Source organism: Suillus subalutaceus (genome assembly GCF_016647625.1).
Source record: "Suillus subalutaceus strain FC151 chromosome Unknown DFJ58scaffold_83, whole genome shotgun sequence".
Taxonomy (NCBI): Eukaryota; Fungi; Basidiomycota; class Agaricomycetes; order Boletales; family Suillaceae; genus Suillus; species Suillus subalutaceus.
In genome coordinates, this window is record NW_024540332.1 from 56,941 (window position 1) to 72,313 (window position 15,373).

Consider the following 15,373-nt stretch of genomic DNA (forward strand, 5'->3'; position numbering starts at 1 on the left):
CGCACATTCTGAGCAGTGTTTCGCTGCCGCAAGCACTTTTCGTCCATTTTTCATGGAATAAAAAATACAAACAGTAAGCTATGAATCAATCATCGTCTAGAATCATTGTGCAAAGGAAATGAGTGAAATATGAGTGTGCGGCTACATCACGATTTGCAACTCCGGGCCATTTTGAAACACCAGGCCAGAGATGGTAGTGTCAACTCACTATATGATGCCCTTTCTCGCTCAACAAGTTGAACCCAGTCCTTCAACCATTTTACTCCAGTTATCATGGACTGTGATAACATAACGACAAAAAACGTGATGCAGTTTCTTGAGGTGCGTTGTGATTAGGTTTTGATCTCATTCCAGAAGTCAGCAGTTATTTAAATCCAAGTCGCGGTACTATCATATAATTATTGCAGGTGCCTGGTCGTGCAACATCTTACATCAATGGCGACACCATCCCTCTTCCACCTTCTCGCCGAACATGGTCAAAGAAAGTGTTTGTGTTCTTTTGGTTTGCGACTGGCACGTAATTTTTCTTCGTGAAGATATATTTTGAGCCTAACGCCGACTTCAGCGATTAACATCGCGGAGTGGTCAGGTGCATCCGCATCTCGTGAGTCGAATACAGATTCAATATTTGCTAAAAGTTGACTCCAACGTTTAGTCGCTCTGGGCCTTACGGTTCAGCAAGCGATCATTGGTGAGACCATTGACACGTGTAGCCAAGTAAACAAATTTATGCTTCATCTTGCAGCAAACCTGACCAGTACGATCATGTAAGTGTAATGCATAGCCCTCTGAGATATATCATAGTATGCGTTGTTTTAGCATCACAGCTTCCCTCGTAATTAGTGGCTATGGAGGAGGCCAATGGCATGTTCCTTTTGTAAGTAATACTCTGCCGTTCTCGATATCCTCTTAGACATTGATTAGGCAGTTATAAATCGCGCACCTTGGGGACTGTAAGTTTCAGTCCTGCTTGCTGTTCTCAGCATTGTCTTTAAGTGTGTCTCAGGCGGGGCTCATGGTTCCCGCTTCTTAACCGTGTTCTGTTGTCTTGTTGCTGGTATGGAGTTCAAGGATGGTTCGGTGGTCAGATGACAAAAGTGATGATTGGTGCAATCTGGCGTAAGTCAAGTGCCTCGCCACGACTTGCCAGACGTTAATGAGCATCTTAGCGAGTTTCTATGACATGCCAAACACATTTGCACCCAATGCTGCAATGGAAACCAATGACTTTGGTAACAGTAACAATGTATTTCGCTCAACAACAATGACTGACAAGGTTTGTGCCGTCAGTTGCCTTCATTGTATTTTGGCTTGTATGCCTCCCTTTGTTGCTTCTGAAACCTGAGTCGTGCGTCCTCACCAACTTTTCTGTGATGCCGGCTTTGAACCATGCGTCCACCAATAGATATCGCATACCCGCAATTATATCTGCGGTCCTTGTATTGATAGCCGCTCTGGCTGTATTCCTTTGGGCTTTCGTCAAGCAAGGAAATGGTGGTCCGCTTTTCTCTAATCCTGAGTGCGTTCACATCAGTATTGTTCTTGCAATGTATATTGACATTTTGTCCTTAGAGCTGTGTATGGGATCAGCAACCTTCAAGGTTCTCAGCTAGCTTGGGTGATAGTGAGGTGTATCAATAGCGGCATTGGAGGCTGGGCTGGTGGTGTAAGTACTTCTTAAATCGATTACAATCTATGCGAAGCTAAGTTAAGCATTCTTAGGTTTTATATCAGAGTGGTGCGCGGTCCTTCACAAGACAACGATCGCTACATAACTAAATGAGCATCATTAGACTTCTCGCGCTACGCAGTCCACCCTGGAGACCAAGTATATGGGCAGATATTTAGCATACCTCTATGTCTTCTCGGATCCAACATCCTTGGGATTGTCACAACGTCTTGTGCACGGGGCTTCTACCCAAACGAACCGTTATTGTGGTAAGCTGCTTCTCTGTAATGTACAACGGAATAATACATATGACGCAGGAAACTTTATGACTTGCTCCAGGCAATTCAACGCAACGAAGTTCCTGCCGCACGTGCCGCAGTATTTTTTGCTGCCTTTGCGTTTTTCTTATCGCAACTGAGTGTAACCGTATGTTTCCGAAAAGGCTAGCATATCTTTCCGCCTGGCAACTTTAATCAATGATGTAGGTTGTCGCATGTGGTGTCGTAGGCGGAATGGATCTCGCAGCTTTGTGCCCTCGGTAAGTCTTTCATATGTCTCTCGAGTTTCTATTCAGTGCGGGGCTCGACAGTTACATCAACATCCGTCGCGGCTCGTTAATCATTGCTGTCATTGGAATATGCATCAACCCTTGGAAAATCATGAACGTAGGTCTACTCACTCTGCATCAGTAGCTGTCAATGGTGCAATTTAATCGGCTTGATCAGACCGCCAACTCTTTCATATCTGCCATCTCTGGATATGCAGTCTTCCTGGGACCTCTTACGGGGATCATGTTTGTAAGTTCGTGTCTCTCTGTCTCAGAGCCTTCATGCCTGAACGACGATCTTCACATTCAGGCAGATTATCACATCTTAAGACATCGCCGTATCAAACTTTCGCACCTCTTCCTCCCACAGACTGGAAGCGACTATTGGTCTGCAATTTCTTTCGCATGTCCTAACGAGCTCTCTTTTACGATTACTAGGTTTTGGCACGGTTTGAACTGGAGGGCCCCCATTGCTTGGGTCCTGGTATGACCTCCACAGCTCTACCTACCATTCCATCTCACATCAGATCTTAGGGCGTTTGGGCAAGCTTACCCGGGTTTTGCGTGTCTGTGACACCAGCAAGCGTGATCGTTAGTGACGCATGGGTGTACGTTCTCTATGGCATTCAATCGAAGGCCGTAGCTGAACACTTGAAAATCTAGACATGTCTATTACCTCTCGTGGCCCTTGTCGGTGTGCATAAGCGCAATGGTGTGGATGATACTGAACACCATCTCGCCAGCCCCTGGTATAGGTGAGGTGGATGACAACGACGTTTTCGGAACCTTTGAAGAATTCCGAGACCCCAAGGACGGCGAAGCAGAGAAAGAAGAGCCAGATCATCTCAGCAAATCCCCAACATATATTGCAAGCTTGGAGCACACTTAACAGTACCTATATATGTAGATCTAGAAATCATTACTCATTCTGAATCTGCAAGCCATTTCGTCAAAGTCCTCTTAGCAGTTTCTCTAGTGGAAGGTCGGCACTTCAACCCAGCTTTTGCACACGCAACAACTACAAGATGCGTCAAGCAACCTGGCAAGTGATATGCACCGGCGAAGGCATCTGTCGCAGAGGGAAATCACCACTTCGGAAATAACAGTTGAAGGCAAGAGAATGAAGGTACCAGGGGACGACGTTGCGAAATACACATAGCTATCGTTGAGCAATAAATGAATTTGCTGAAGATTCTGAGAGTAGACAAAAGAAAACTGCGAACGCGAAAATAAGGTAGCACAAGAGTACATAACAGGCGTAACAGTTCAATTCAGTGATTCCTACAACTTGAAGTACAACGCGGATGAAAGAGAATGCAAGAAAAGGAACCCATGAACCCATACCAGACGAAAGCAATACAACAGCAACTACACACCGATATGAATAAAAACCATCCACTGCTCGAGCGGCACTTTCGTCTTCACAGCGTGTGTAGCACAGTCGAGTGCCCAAGCCGCCTTTGTACAGTCCATGACGCCACCATCCTCCAAATCCTTGGACATATATTTGTAGGAAAGCTTCGACGTGTTTTGCGACGGCATCAGTCGACCCCCGCACTGGTGAATGACTTCGTCGGGTGTCTCTTCATCCCCCACGGCGGTATGACACGCAGACAAAAATGCGAATTCGGCGTGCGAAATATCTTTGTCCATGATATCGAGCAGGGTCAGATGTTCGTCTCTCATGACGAAATGCGAATTGTACGTAGATCCTGCTTGCTATTACAAGCAAGGTGTACCCAGGTGTTCTGCTGCAAAGCTTCGAGTGCACCTGCTCGTGTGGCTGCGTCGCCAGAAATAGTGGTATGATTCGCCGTCGCAGAGACGAGCTTATGGACAAGCTCGAGCTCGCTGTCGACAGCCAATAACGCCTTGCCTTTCCCTGCACCTGGTTGACCTTGTCGAAGGACGGAGGCACACACTTCTTCTTCATCCGTCTAGATTTGATCAGAGTGGAAAGTGTTGGTGTGTAAGAGCAGATGTAGAGATCCCCCATGCATGGCTCCTTAGAGCGATCTGCAAAGGGGTTAGCTGCATGGAGAGGAATGGACGTGAAAGCTGCAGTTGGACATAACCAGATTCGAGGGCGACGCTTTAGTTTGAGGACGTGCTCGAGTACGTTGAATGAGTAGCATGGTCTCGTCCCATGATATCCGCGAGAGTACTATCAGATCTGTCCTCAGTTCATTCGAGATGCGTGTCGTATTGCCCTGGTGAAGCGATCCTTGAGAACCTTCAGATCGGCGAGAGCGATAGACGGCAAGGGAACATGATGAGGGTTGGTGAGAGTCGTTGCGTGGGCCGACCGGACACTTGTCCAGAACCGACTGAAAATACTGTACAGCATCGTCGAGGTCAGAGACCGTCTCGCTTGTTGTGTATTCGGCAAATCGTGCGTGGCCCGCATCTGTGTCTCGAGTAATCTCGCAGGCTGCGAGGGACTAAAGTTGATGTCCCGTCAGGAAAAGCTGACAGCAGAGACCAGGCTACTCACATCAGACAGTGCGCCATCCTGACCGTCGCAAGTATGTACAACGGCAGTCTTCAGCGTGAGGGAAGGGTGGACATCACAAACAGGTGGGAAGAATAAAATTATGAGATGTTGGTAGATGTGCATGAATTAGCAGCAAATCACTCACCAAAAGGTTCATCTCCATGATCGAGCAGCTCATCCCACGACATTTGACCGATGATCAGTTCTAGAATTGCGCCAGAAAGTTAGTATGGACTTTACAGGGTCACAGTATCGCCCCACGCTACTGATTCATCAGACGATAAGACACTGATGGTTGATTTCCAGCGTCTCCGAGAGTCGACATTGATGGATGTGTAAATGCCTGCGGGTATGCACTGAGAAGGGACTTCAAGATTCTCTCCGCTGATTACTGTAGATATATTGTGATGATGAAACAGATACGAAAGTGATATGGAGTAACTCACCTTCAAGTCTGACATATCGGTTCTATGAGCTACCAGACACGATGGCGCAAGGATCGACGATGGGTTGAGTGGTGGGCGGAATGGGGAAGACGGGCATAAGGATAAGGGGACTGTGGATGAAGTAGGGCTGAGAGTACATAGTCAGACGTCCGTGCTTTGACGGACAAGTGCCGTCATAAATACAAGGTGGTCAAACTCAATCTAAGCCCCAAGTTCATTGTGTATGCTTCCTAGCATTTGCCGATACTATTAAGTAGAGGATCTCCATCGATTCTCGCCGTAGACCGTCGGAAAGGTGAATATGTACTTCGCATACACGTTACACGACAGGATGTACCTCAATCTGTGAGATGAAATTTCAAGAAAAGCACATATCATATATCAACCCTCGTTAGCATAGTAGACTCGAGCCCGAGGAACTAAAACTCCACATGAAGGGAGGGTTCACAACGTTGATGGTTGATTTTGAGTCGGCTGAAAATGACTTAATAAGTTAAGTCACGTAATCCTCGGATCGGAATAAAGCACCAAGCGGACTTCGAAATCTATTCCTTCATCCAACTAGCTCGAAAGCCACGAATGCTCATCACACACGGGATCGCTCCACGCATCCAAATTCCTGAGCGGGCTAAGGTCTGAGCATTCCAATCCCCCTCGATCGGCTCCAGCAGAGCCCAGCTATAATCAGCTGCACAGCGTACCAGAAAAGCAGCTTCGTTTCTTATCGTCCCGAAGACTCTGTTAATCACAGAAGAGGGTGAGAATGGAAGGCTTTGAAAACGCTGCGGGGATCGGGCGAACTTGTCCCAGTTGTCGCTATCGTGCATGCGTCTGTGAAGAAGGCGCTCATGATGACTTGGTGCGTTGTGTCGATAACATAGTATCGCTCCCGCAAGGTGGACCAAGCCTGTTGCAGGCTAGTTACCCCAACGAGCATAAGTGCTCGTTGCTGCCATGGGTCCTCATGAACTGCCAGAAAAGGCTATCCTCTCGAGGTATGAGGCCAACCACCTCGTTGCATATGAGGCGCGACTCCGATGGGACTTGTTCGTCCTTGAGTTCACTTCGTGGCTCATGTATCTTTTGTGGATCATGAAACTCGATTCAGACTACTCTTGGGCTAGTTATTGTGAATTTTTTCCTTGTTTCTCCTTCATGGAGTTTTTGTTTTTCCAAGAGATATATCGGATCAGCGGTGGACATTGCTCAAAGATGGGTCAGATGTAGGATTACAATTTACAATTGTATGGAGTATGTAACTTGATCAGTATTTTGGAAAAACAAATTGACTCAAAAGCTACGAATGTTCGTCGACATCACGTACGTCCAGGTACGCTGTACTCAGTTGAGTTCTACGTCCTGCAGAAAATCAACGGCGTCGACATCACGAAGTTCAATTGTGCGCAAGTCGAGCAAAAATTCGAACTTCTATGTAATCACGCTGGTACTGAATTTGCACAACTATGGAAAATGAGAAGACATGTACATAGGCAGAACTAGAACACTTACGCAGTAGTACGTGTAGCTATTCGTAAGGATGAACAATATATCCATGAATCCGATAATCAAAAGTTAAAACACGTATATAAGTATATGTGAGCGTGACTCATCGGAGGCAGAGCGAATTACATAATGCGGCAGGCTCAAATTCAAACTCGAAGTTCGATGCCCGAGTGCATGGGCAGGTGACAATCTTATACTTCCTTGCGCCCAGATCAGCTTGGAGAATTTCAACGCGGAGGAGCTCGAGAACTTCAGGAAGCCGTCACCGCTCCAAATTGCGAAAAGTATTATATAGGTGTGTTAACACACTCGTATATGCACTGTAATCATATCCTCTCATCCCATAATGTGGCATGCCCATACCTGCCGCACCGCACCACAAGGAATGTCCCCAGGCAGAGACGTGCCGGAATTTCTACCAAATCCTCACCACTCCCACTCTTCGACTCAGTCTTCGAAGAGAAGTATACGAGTGCTAACGCCACTCAGCGCTCATTAACAAGTACGATATCAAAGACATTTCAAAATCGGCCTACGACCCTGCATTTACGGGGTGCTGATAGGCTAGTCATAACATATCTACAGTTGTACCAGAGAATCGGCTCACAATGGATCTTCCCATCCTGGCTAGCGAACGCAGTAGGTCGGTTCATTACCATTAACGACATTGATGTTTAACTAGTACTCATTCAGTGTTGCGGACGTAACATCAAAATATTATACTGGACATAATTCGGGAGCATCTCTCGAATTCATTTGGGCATCCCCCACAACTTATACAATTAGCCTGCCAAGTTTCATATATTGAAAGGATTTCTCCGCCTCTATTCTCCGAGGTGTACACCAGCTCATAAGTTGACTGAAGCCCTATCTTTTTCGTTTTGATACTATCATGTCCACAGCAAGTATTCGCTTCATCAGCGCCGTTGCTCCTGTCGATATCGAAAGCAAAGATGAAAGCCAGTTATCAATCATTATTCCGTCTTACTCTCCTGTCAAGCCGAAGCTACCTTTGAGATGGCAGGTGGTGATCGTTGGATTAACATGCATGTGCACATGTAAGTGTTCACGTCCATGAATTTCGCTGGTAGCTCATATATGGTGCAAGTCGGACACCACTGGTCCGACGTAGGCGTCATATTTCAATTTTTATGGATTATGCGGATTATTTATTTACAGGCTCTCATTGCGACTCTGAAGACAACGATAGAACACGAACTCAAGATCAATAATTCCGAATTTGCTACGCTGGTAAGAAATGTACGCGATAGAAATGTAACGGGATTGACGTTCTTGTGTACCTGGCCTGCTTAGATATCTGTGACGAATCTGGTATGGCTTATCTTATCTCGCTAGAGCGGAACCGATGTACTTATTGTTTAACAGGTTAACACGTTTCTCTGCATCGCCTTTGGCTTCGCCATCGACAAATTTGGAGGCCCGCTGTTATCTGCCATACTCACCGCATTTTTTCTTGCGGGTGCTGCAGTACAGGCTGGCGCCACAACAAATGGATTCAATAGTTACCATGTCCTCATGGCGGGCAAGATCATTGCTGCCATCGGGGACGGTTCGCTAGACAATGCGCAGCACAAAATATTCACCACGTATTTTGCACCGGGGAATGGTTTCGCGCTGTCTATAGGTGAGTGTAGCGCCTCCTTGAGTTGTAATTGTTAGCGCATGGTCTCACTTTTATTCGATGATTTTCAAGGCCTCATATGGTAGGTTCCATGACTACATTTTCATATCTTATATATACCTCCACTGTTCAGGTCGATGGCAAATATGGCTCAATATGTCGGACAGAGCACCGCGAACGTAATGTCCCAAAACCTTGGCTCATATTCCTGGCCACTGTGGACAGGCGCCATCATGGGCCTCTTCTCGTTTCTATGCGCTATTTGTGTCTTTGTTCTCGACAAATACCTTCGTTCACATTACCAGGTCGTCGATTACTGCAAACGGTTTGACCAACCAAGTGGAATCAAAGTTAGAAGATCTCATTGGTCAGCTGTGCGCCAAATGCCCTTTACGTTTTGGTTTGTAGTTCTTTTCGCAACCTTCCAAACCGGTGGCGTAGACTCATTTGTATCGGTATCTACGTGAGTTATTGCCTTTGCAATGGTGTAATAAGTATTGAATTCTGCGCAGGCAATTTGCACAGCAAAGGCTCAAGAAAGGAGCCGTAGTTGGCGGATGGGTGTCGAGTTTTTACTTGCTCGTTCCTATTGGACTTACCCCTTTCTTGGGCATGTTCATTGATGCATATGGGCGTCGTGTAACGATTTGTGAGCATTTTATAGTTTGAGTAATGCAGCAGCTGACTACAAGGCCAGTGTTTCTCTCCGGGTGTATGTTCCTCATCTCCATGCTACTGTTAAGATTTTCGGAGACAGTGCCGACATTTAGTGAGTCAGAATGACTCAGGTAGATGGCGTACTAAACTCGACCTAGTCTGTGCATACATATTTTATGCGTTTGCTCAGGTGGGTGTATCGAGACGTCCTTGAAATATTTCGAGACTGACGTTATCTTGCAGAGTATCACCTCAGCTCCCCAAGTGGAGGTCGTGCGCAGCATTATACCTGATCCTCGTTACTATGCGACAGCGTGAGTCCCTCGACAAATATCTATTGCGCTTCCCCTTTTGACATGATTTTCAGCTTCGCAATCAAGAGTATGTATAATTCTTAAAAGGGAAGAATACTCACCTTCGTGTATTACAGAATCGATTGTTCAAGCCTCCATCATTATCACCGTGACAGCAACAGGGAAGCTCCAAGACCTATCCTCCACCGGCTCCCTCGAGGGTGCTGTGACGGTCTGGCTTGTGTACGCATTCGCCTCCGTGCTCATCTCAGGTATGCTCCTTGGTGCCTGCTACACGTCGTGGGGACAGCGATATCTACCTGCCGTGCGACTCTCACAGGTGCGCCCGAGACATGTAGAGAGGGAGGTGGAGAGACTTTGGGAGCTACGTCGATATACGGTTGCGGAAGAAGGCAAGAGGGACGAGAGCGTGATGCCGAAGCAGAAGGAATTGACATTGAAAAGCCCTGTGCCAAGTTCTGTGTCGTTGTATGCGCGCTGGGTAGCGCTCGGGGCCGGATTCACCATAGTCCTCACAGCATGGGTGATATTTGGCTTTGGTGTTGAGTGGGGTGCACAGTAGAGAAACGCGAATTGTACTATTAACTTGAATTTGCTTGTAACGTTGCGTATGGCATAGGGTTGAGATATATTTGCTACTTCGAGTCTTTGACTGAGCTGCCGGTGAGAGCTGTGTTAATCTTATATCGTGCGCTCACTATGTATGAATAGTACCCGCAGCTTTTGGACACTCCCGTAGGCGTGATGGAATAGAACATCATGAGCTATCACTCACAATCCTCAAAAAAGCCAATGGGCTTACAGCCTCTCAATATTTCCACTCATCCATCGTGATTAATCGACAAGCCAAGGAAAAAACGACCACTGGGATTCCACACCAACATCTCATGCTCCTCAGCACCTTTGATGATAAAACACAGCCACTTACGCAAATCTTTCGCAATTTCCTGGCGAGGTTTTCCCTGATGCTTCTGAACCTAAGCACTTAGCAGAACAGATTTTGGACCAAAGCTGCCACACCTTCTCTCCCCGATCAAATAAAAATACGAATTCTACAACCTGTGACAACGCCCGAGGAGCTGCAGTCTCCTTTAGGCAGGCCAGATAGAAGGAAGACAGTCGCTCCTTTGGGGAGGTGGTGTTGTGTTTGGTTGGGGAGATGCCTCAGGGCGGGGATTCGGAGCTGCGGCGAGTTGGGGATCCGGAGTAGTACTTGTGAGTCGTCATCTGCATAGCTCGCATTTTCTTTTTGAAATGGGTGACAGGAAGAACATGAATATTCCTGTATTTTAATCTCATCGATGCCGAATCTTAATAGTGTTTTCCTCTTTTGATGGTGTATGCTGGTCAGTTGCCAGTGGTTGCACGGTTTCAAAGCAAAACAGCCAAGGCCGGAAACCTATAGGACAGGGGCTTTTCTAGTTCTAGTTTTATAATTTGACGTTGTTGGGCCCTGACCCGGGTGGACCCCCCCTTTCAAGTTTCACAGTCATGAACCAGAGTATGAAGCCTCAGTTTCTGTCTCTCGCTGGAGATCTCCATGCTTACATTCTGACCTTCCTTTCTTACCAAGATATTCTTCGGTGCGCATCCGTGAGCATCATTTTACTTGTCACCGTCGATACTCCTAAGTGAACTTCTGTACTGACAATTATCTTGTAGGTATGTACAGGCCTTCGCCAGATGTACTTGTCGTCTTCTGAACTTCAGTACATCGTTGAACTCGGTGGTCAACAGCTGCTTCCTGTCAATCTCCAACCCGGAGTTGACGACCACATTCCTATCTCGGAGCGCCTACAGCTCCTGAGGGACAAAGCCCACGCGTGGTTCAAATTTAACACTCGGCCTGTCCAAACAGTCATCGTACCAAAAATATTCTATAGTGATAAAGCATTTGTCTCCAATGGCCACCTCTGCCTCTGCGATACTGAAAATCTATCAGGCTTCGCCAAGATTTTTCCAATAGCACCAGAGCCCTCACAACAAGCAATCGACCGTGAATGGTCTTCAGAATCGCTATCTTCACTTCCCAACACACAGAACATCGATGTGCTCATGGACCCAGAACAAAACCTAATTGCTGCCGCATATGATGTTATTGGTGGGTCATATATCGACCTTTTAGCTTTGGATGGAGATGGGGTCCACCCCCAAGCTGCTGGAAGAAGACTTATAATGTCCCCTGAGCTACTCGGACGCCAGAACATGGACTTTCAAGCCTTAGATTCTGACTCCGATAAGAACTGGAGGCTTGAGAGCCTAGGGAGGCATATTGCTCTCTGGCGCCATGAGTCGCCACGCGGTGAACCAGACAGGCTCTTATGGTGGTTACAGATTTGGGACTGGCAGTACTCCACAATGTCCAATGTGAGTGAGCCATGTCAGAAGTAGCTGGAGGAGTTGACACTCGATTTAGTGCGTCCTCAGCGGCACTGTATTCGACGCCGAACAGTTTGATGGCTTGATTGATTTTTGTTTCCTCGGAAGCAATAGATTGCTAATTGTCATGAATGACAATTTGAAGGTCTATTCAATCGAGGATATGTCCCAGGCGCCGGAATTGCTGGCATGTTTCCTGTTTCCTGCACAAGTGCAGTTCATAAGATGCTTCCCCTCGAAAATCAACTTGAATCTTGCACGCACCCAACGAACAATGTGGACCTCCGACCCCGCACATCGATTGCTATCCCTGCTCACATACTCTTCTGAGGCTCTCTTCCATTTTGTCATTTCCGCCAGTATCTTCTTCCAGCTGGACCTCTTCGAAGGAATGACAACGGCAGTACCATGGAAACATTGGGGCCCTTTAAATTCTCGTGTTTTCCAGGACAATGAGATGTTTGGTTTTGGCCTTGGCGGGAGTCGAGTCTTCAAGGCCATCCCTAGTATAATCGAAAGGTCATACAGTGACCTCGTGGAGTACAGATTACATATGATGGACTTCAGCCCGTTAGCTGTTAAGCACCAGCAAGGTCTAGGACAAGTGGTGAGAGAGCCATCTACCATAGACTTGGAGGGAGAGTTGGTAACAACCTCCCTGCCTTATGTCGAGGTCGTGTCGGACACAAAGTCGTCTCACGAGCCGACTCCGATATGGGTCGATAAAAACAGAATATATGTGCTTCAAAGCGATACGGCAAGTGCAGATTCTTTCCTGTCTCAAGGAAGTCCAAGCTGATTTTTAACCCATAGCTTGAGGTCATCGAGGTTTAGGATGGATTTCTGTAGGAACAGTGAGCGAGGTATCCACACCAGCAGAGGGAGTCATGTGGACCATGTGCAGTACGTGAATACAAGTACACCCATCATGATTCACCGCAGACAAAACGCGAATCAGCAGTCATGTGTGACGAAAATCAATGCAGCAATTACTACACCATTTCGGACCTATACATTCTGATGCAGTTCAAGCCCACAGGTCTTGTTAAACAGTGATTCATTGCAAGCCTACGCACATTCAACTTTACGATTAGTTAAAGACAAAATCAATCTTGGAAGAGACAAAAAGTTCAACAACGATTCACGATATTTTTTAAATCGACCTGAACACGGTCCGAGTTCAAATGTCGACAGAACAGAAGGAAGTGACAAGGGTACAAATAAATCACTCCGCCTGCATGGGCATCACCTGACCGCCCTTGGCTGCAGTAGGTGTAAATGTATGCCATCGGTCGTTGAACCGCACGTCGAGAGGGCGTCCACCATACATGTACTGCTGGAATTTTGCTACGCGGTTGCGTTAGTGTGCGATCTAAAAAAAAAGTAAAACAACGGTCGCTCACCAATAGCCGTCTCTGCCTCTTGAACCTGAGCAAACTGGACAACACCGCATCCCTTGGATCTAGCGCCATCGAAAAGGATTTCAGCGAGTTCAACTTGCCCAGTAGTCTCAAACAACTCGACGAGATCTTCATTTGCGGTAGACCAAGGGAGCTGGAATGCATATAAATAATCCTGTCCACACAGAACAACGACAAAACCACTCACATTGCGAACCATGATTTGCTGGCTAGGCTCGGCATCGTATCCACCACCGGCACCACCACCACCCGGCACGCCATAGCCACTGCTCCCGTAGCCGCTCCCATAGCCATCCATTCTCAGGCCACCGTGAGCAGCGGGCTGGTCAGGACCGGAGTAGTCTGCGTACAAGTCTTGATTCGAGAAATCGCGAGCAGGACCAGAGGGCGCGAACCCGCCACGGTAACTACCACGCAGACTACCTCTGAAGCTACCACGCAGACCACGACCACCATAGCCACCACCACCACCCCGGAAAGGGCTGCCACGGAACGAGCCTGGGCCAGAAAGACCAGCATACCGGTCCTGATAGACTATCAGCATTGCATTGGAGACAGTAACAACCTCCAACTTACTTCCCGAACCTCAAGCGTCCGGCCATACCAATCAAAGCCGTGATACATACCTGCATGACGGGTTAGTCGACGTCTACAAAGATGTGAATAGACGTACCGATGGCTTGCTTAGCATCAGCCGCAGTCTCAAAGACTACAGTTCCGGAGCCCTTGGGACGCCCATCCGCACCAATGTTAATATCAGCCCGAATAATATTACCAGCCGAACGGAACAAATCCTTGAGGTCCTGCCAACCAGCCTGGTATGGCAGCTTTGCAGATGATTCAGCACGGATAACAGATGGCAGAAGGATAAACCTACATTACCGACATACAACTGATTGCCAGGATTGTTGTGAGTTCCAAAATAATTATGATGGGGCGGACGTGGAGGTGGCTGCGCATGCAAACCTTGCCCTGCCATCGCCATTCCAATCTTGCCTGGGACAGGCGTAGCGCCGAAACGCGATTCGTTCTCCCGGTCCTGTTTTGCAGCGTGGGTATAGCACCAACCAGACAAGGAAGTCGTACCTCGCGAATAAAAACAGGGCGACCGAGCATGGCCACTTCGGAGAGTTCGCGGATGGCGCGCTGCGCATCCTCAGGTGAAGCAAATTCGACAATGCTGTGTGACGAGTCAGTTATAATTATGGAAATATTGTAGAAGTCACTCACCCGCAGCCTTTGGACACTCCTGTTGGCGTGACGAGTACTTCGGCGAATAGAACCTCACCAGCTATCAATCCCCAAAAGAAAACTCCCATCAATATCCTCTCAATCCAACCATCCATCAATCGAAAAGCCAAGGAAATAAACCGGCCAGGGCACGACACCACTCTCCCTCATCAGCTCACACTCGCCAGCACCAGCTGCCTTCTGAGCCTCAGCAGAACGGGTTCACAAAGTGGCCACACCCCGCCTCTCTCCCCAATCAAAGAAAAATCTAAATTCCCCAACCCACCTCCCCTCATGAATTCCATTAGGTCACGGTACTTGACGTCGTAACTGAGATTGCCGACATAGACTCGGTTTTCTCTCTTGCTGATCTTGGCAAATTCGACGGCTTCTTCGTGAGTTGCATTCATGGGCCCGCCAAGGGAGCGAGGGAACGGATCAGCGGGCTTACGGTCACCGCGGTCACGGCTGCGGGAACGCGAGGGCGTCCGACTGCGACTGCGAGAGCGCGAACGGCGTGCATGCCTGCGGTCACGAGGCGAAGCTGAACGACGCCTCGGAGACCGGGAACGTGTTCTACTGCGCGAGCGCTTCCGGCGCTACAGGAAGCTTATGTCAGGATTGTAAGTACAAGGGGTGACAAGGGACTCGCATCTCCATTCCGTCTGTCGTCTGGTTCCCAGTGGTCAGTCCGGCTCCTACCGCCGCGACCTGACGACAGGTGGAAATAATGAGTTTTTGTATACCAGGCCGAGGAATGCTACGCACCTGTGTCCCTCCTGTCACGATCACGGTCCCTGTCGCGGTCTCTCCTATCGCGATCCCTGTCGCGCTCTCGGTCGCGCTCTCTGTCTCTTTCACGGTCCTTGTCGCGGTCGAACTCACGGTCTCTCTCCCTGTCGCGCTTGTCGTCAATCTCGTCCTTGTTTTTCATGTCCACGTCCATCTCTGCAGCGTCAGACAAAGCAAATATGAAGTAGGAAAGGAGGAAAAAACAAAAGAGGAAGGAAAAAGACGGAACAGTAAGTGAAAAGGAGACGAAGAGGTTATAATTTTGTGTTACCGATCAGC

General features: G+C 47.8%; 5 protein-coding genes across 5 annotated transcripts; 3 read left to right on the forward strand and 2 right to left on the reverse strand.

Annotated features, from left to right (window-relative positions):
- Window positions 1–140: 140 nt before the first annotated feature.
- On the forward strand, window positions 141–3,154 carry DFJ58DRAFT_797292 (NCS1 nucleoside transporter family). Its single transcript, XM_041390629.1, has 22 exons — window positions 141–321; window positions 408–513; window positions 566–604; window positions 656–691; window positions 746–767; window positions 820–877; window positions 925–953; window positions 1,007–1,119; window positions 1,170–1,232; window positions 1,291–1,348; window positions 1,406–1,519; window positions 1,573–1,666; window positions 1,723–1,738; window positions 1,794–1,938; window positions 1,987–2,095; window positions 2,155–2,207; window positions 2,259–2,334; window positions 2,395–2,466; window positions 2,527–2,603; window positions 2,655–2,700; window positions 2,751–2,824; window positions 2,880–3,154. The coding sequence occupies exons 1-22, from the start codon at window positions 274–276 to the stop codon at window positions 3,103–3,105; spliced, it is 1,674 nt and encodes a 557-aa protein (XP_041241857.1). The 5' UTR covers window positions 141–273; the 3' UTR covers window positions 3,106–3,154.
- Window positions 3,155–3,584: 430 nt separating this feature from the next.
- On the reverse strand, window positions 3,585–4,833 carry DFJ58DRAFT_730067 (uncharacterized protein; the record flags this gene model as incomplete). Its single annotated transcript, XM_041385829.1, has 4 exons — window positions 3,585–3,935; window positions 3,988–4,326; window positions 4,382–4,657; window positions 4,711–4,833. The coding sequence occupies 4 exons, from the start codon at window positions 4,831–4,833 to the stop codon at window positions 3,585–3,587; spliced, it is 1,089 nt and encodes a 362-aa protein (XP_041241858.1).
- Window positions 4,834–7,416: 2,583 nt separating this feature from the next.
- Window positions 7,417–10,039, forward strand: DFJ58DRAFT_479288 (MFS general substrate transporter). Its single transcript, XM_041380584.1, has 14 exons — window positions 7,417–7,717; window positions 7,768–7,787; window positions 7,839–7,910; window positions 7,974–7,991; window positions 8,046–8,304; window positions 8,374–8,383; window positions 8,435–8,764; window positions 8,814–8,950; window positions 8,999–9,070; window positions 9,117–9,148; window positions 9,202–9,272; window positions 9,326–9,339; window positions 9,389–9,935; window positions 9,984–10,039. Exons 1-13 carry the CDS (start codon window positions 7,552–7,554, stop codon window positions 9,832–9,834), a joined length of 1,647 nt encoding a protein of 548 aa, XP_041241859.1. The 5' UTR covers window positions 7,417–7,551; the 3' UTR covers window positions 9,835–9,935; window positions 9,984–10,039.
- A 724-nt stretch (window positions 10,040–10,763) lies between these two features.
- Window positions 10,764–12,450, forward strand: DFJ58DRAFT_746957 (uncharacterized protein; the record flags this gene model as incomplete). The annotated part of the gene is made up of 3 exons (XM_041387497.1): window positions 10,764–10,865; window positions 10,935–11,639; window positions 11,689–12,450. 3 exons carry the CDS (start codon window positions 10,764–10,766, stop codon window positions 12,448–12,450), a joined length of 1,569 nt encoding a protein of 522 aa, XP_041241860.1.
- A 241-nt stretch (window positions 12,451–12,691) lies between these two features.
- On the reverse strand, window positions 12,692–15,347 carry DFJ58DRAFT_797316 (RNA-binding domain-containing protein). The gene is made up of 11 exons (XM_041390630.1): window positions 15,071–15,347; window positions 14,955–15,013; window positions 14,589–14,901; window positions 14,303–14,363; window positions 14,159–14,252; window positions 13,950–14,111; window positions 13,746–13,899; window positions 13,649–13,698; window positions 13,260–13,598; window positions 13,055–13,205; window positions 12,692–12,998 (listed from the first exon to the last, which is right to left on the reverse strand). The coding sequence occupies exons 1-11, from the start codon at window positions 15,246–15,248 to the stop codon at window positions 12,877–12,879; spliced, it is 1,683 nt and encodes a 560-aa protein (XP_041241861.1). The 5' UTR covers window positions 15,249–15,347; the 3' UTR covers window positions 12,692–12,876.
- Window positions 15,348–15,373: the final 26 nt, after the last annotated feature.

Excerpts from the sequence above, each read along its gene's own strand:
- DFJ58DRAFT_797292 (XM_041390629.1), top strand. The coding sequence starts at position 274 with ATGGACTGTGATAACATAACGACAAAAAACGTGATGCAGTTTCTTGAG. Across the intron at positions 1,520-1,572 it reads CCGCTTTTCTCTAATCCTGA|AGCTGTGTATGGGATCAGCA; the intron begins GTGCGTTCACAT and ends TTTTGTCCTTAG. Across the intron at positions 2,825-2,879 it reads ATCGTTAGTGACGCATGGGT|ACATGTCTATTACCTCTCGT; the intron begins GTACGTTCTCTA and ends TTGAAAATCTAG.
- DFJ58DRAFT_797316 (XM_041390630.1), bottom strand. The coding sequence starts at position 15,248 with ATGGACGTGGACATGAAAAACAAGGACGAGATTGACGACAAGCGCGAC. Across the intron at positions 13,699-13,745 it reads TGATGCTAAGCAAGCCATCG|GTATGTATCACGGCTTTGAT; the intron begins GTACGTCTATTC and ends CCCGTCATGCAG. Across the intron at positions 13,599-13,648 it reads GGACGCTTGAGGTTCGGGAA|GACCGGTATGCTGGTCTTTC; the intron begins GTAAGTTGGAGG and ends ATAGTCTATCAG.
- DFJ58DRAFT_479288 (XM_041380584.1), top strand. The coding sequence starts at position 7,552 with ATGTCCACAGCAAGTATTCGCTTCATCAGCGCCGTTGCTCCTGTCGAT. Across the intron at positions 7,718-7,767 it reads ATTAACATGCATGTGCACAT|TCGGACACCACTGGTCCGAC; the intron begins GTAAGTGTTCAC and ends ATATGGTGCAAG. Across the intron at positions 7,788-7,838 it reads TCGGACACCACTGGTCCGAC|GCTCTCATTGCGACTCTGAA; the intron begins GTAGGCGTCATA and ends ATTTATTTACAG.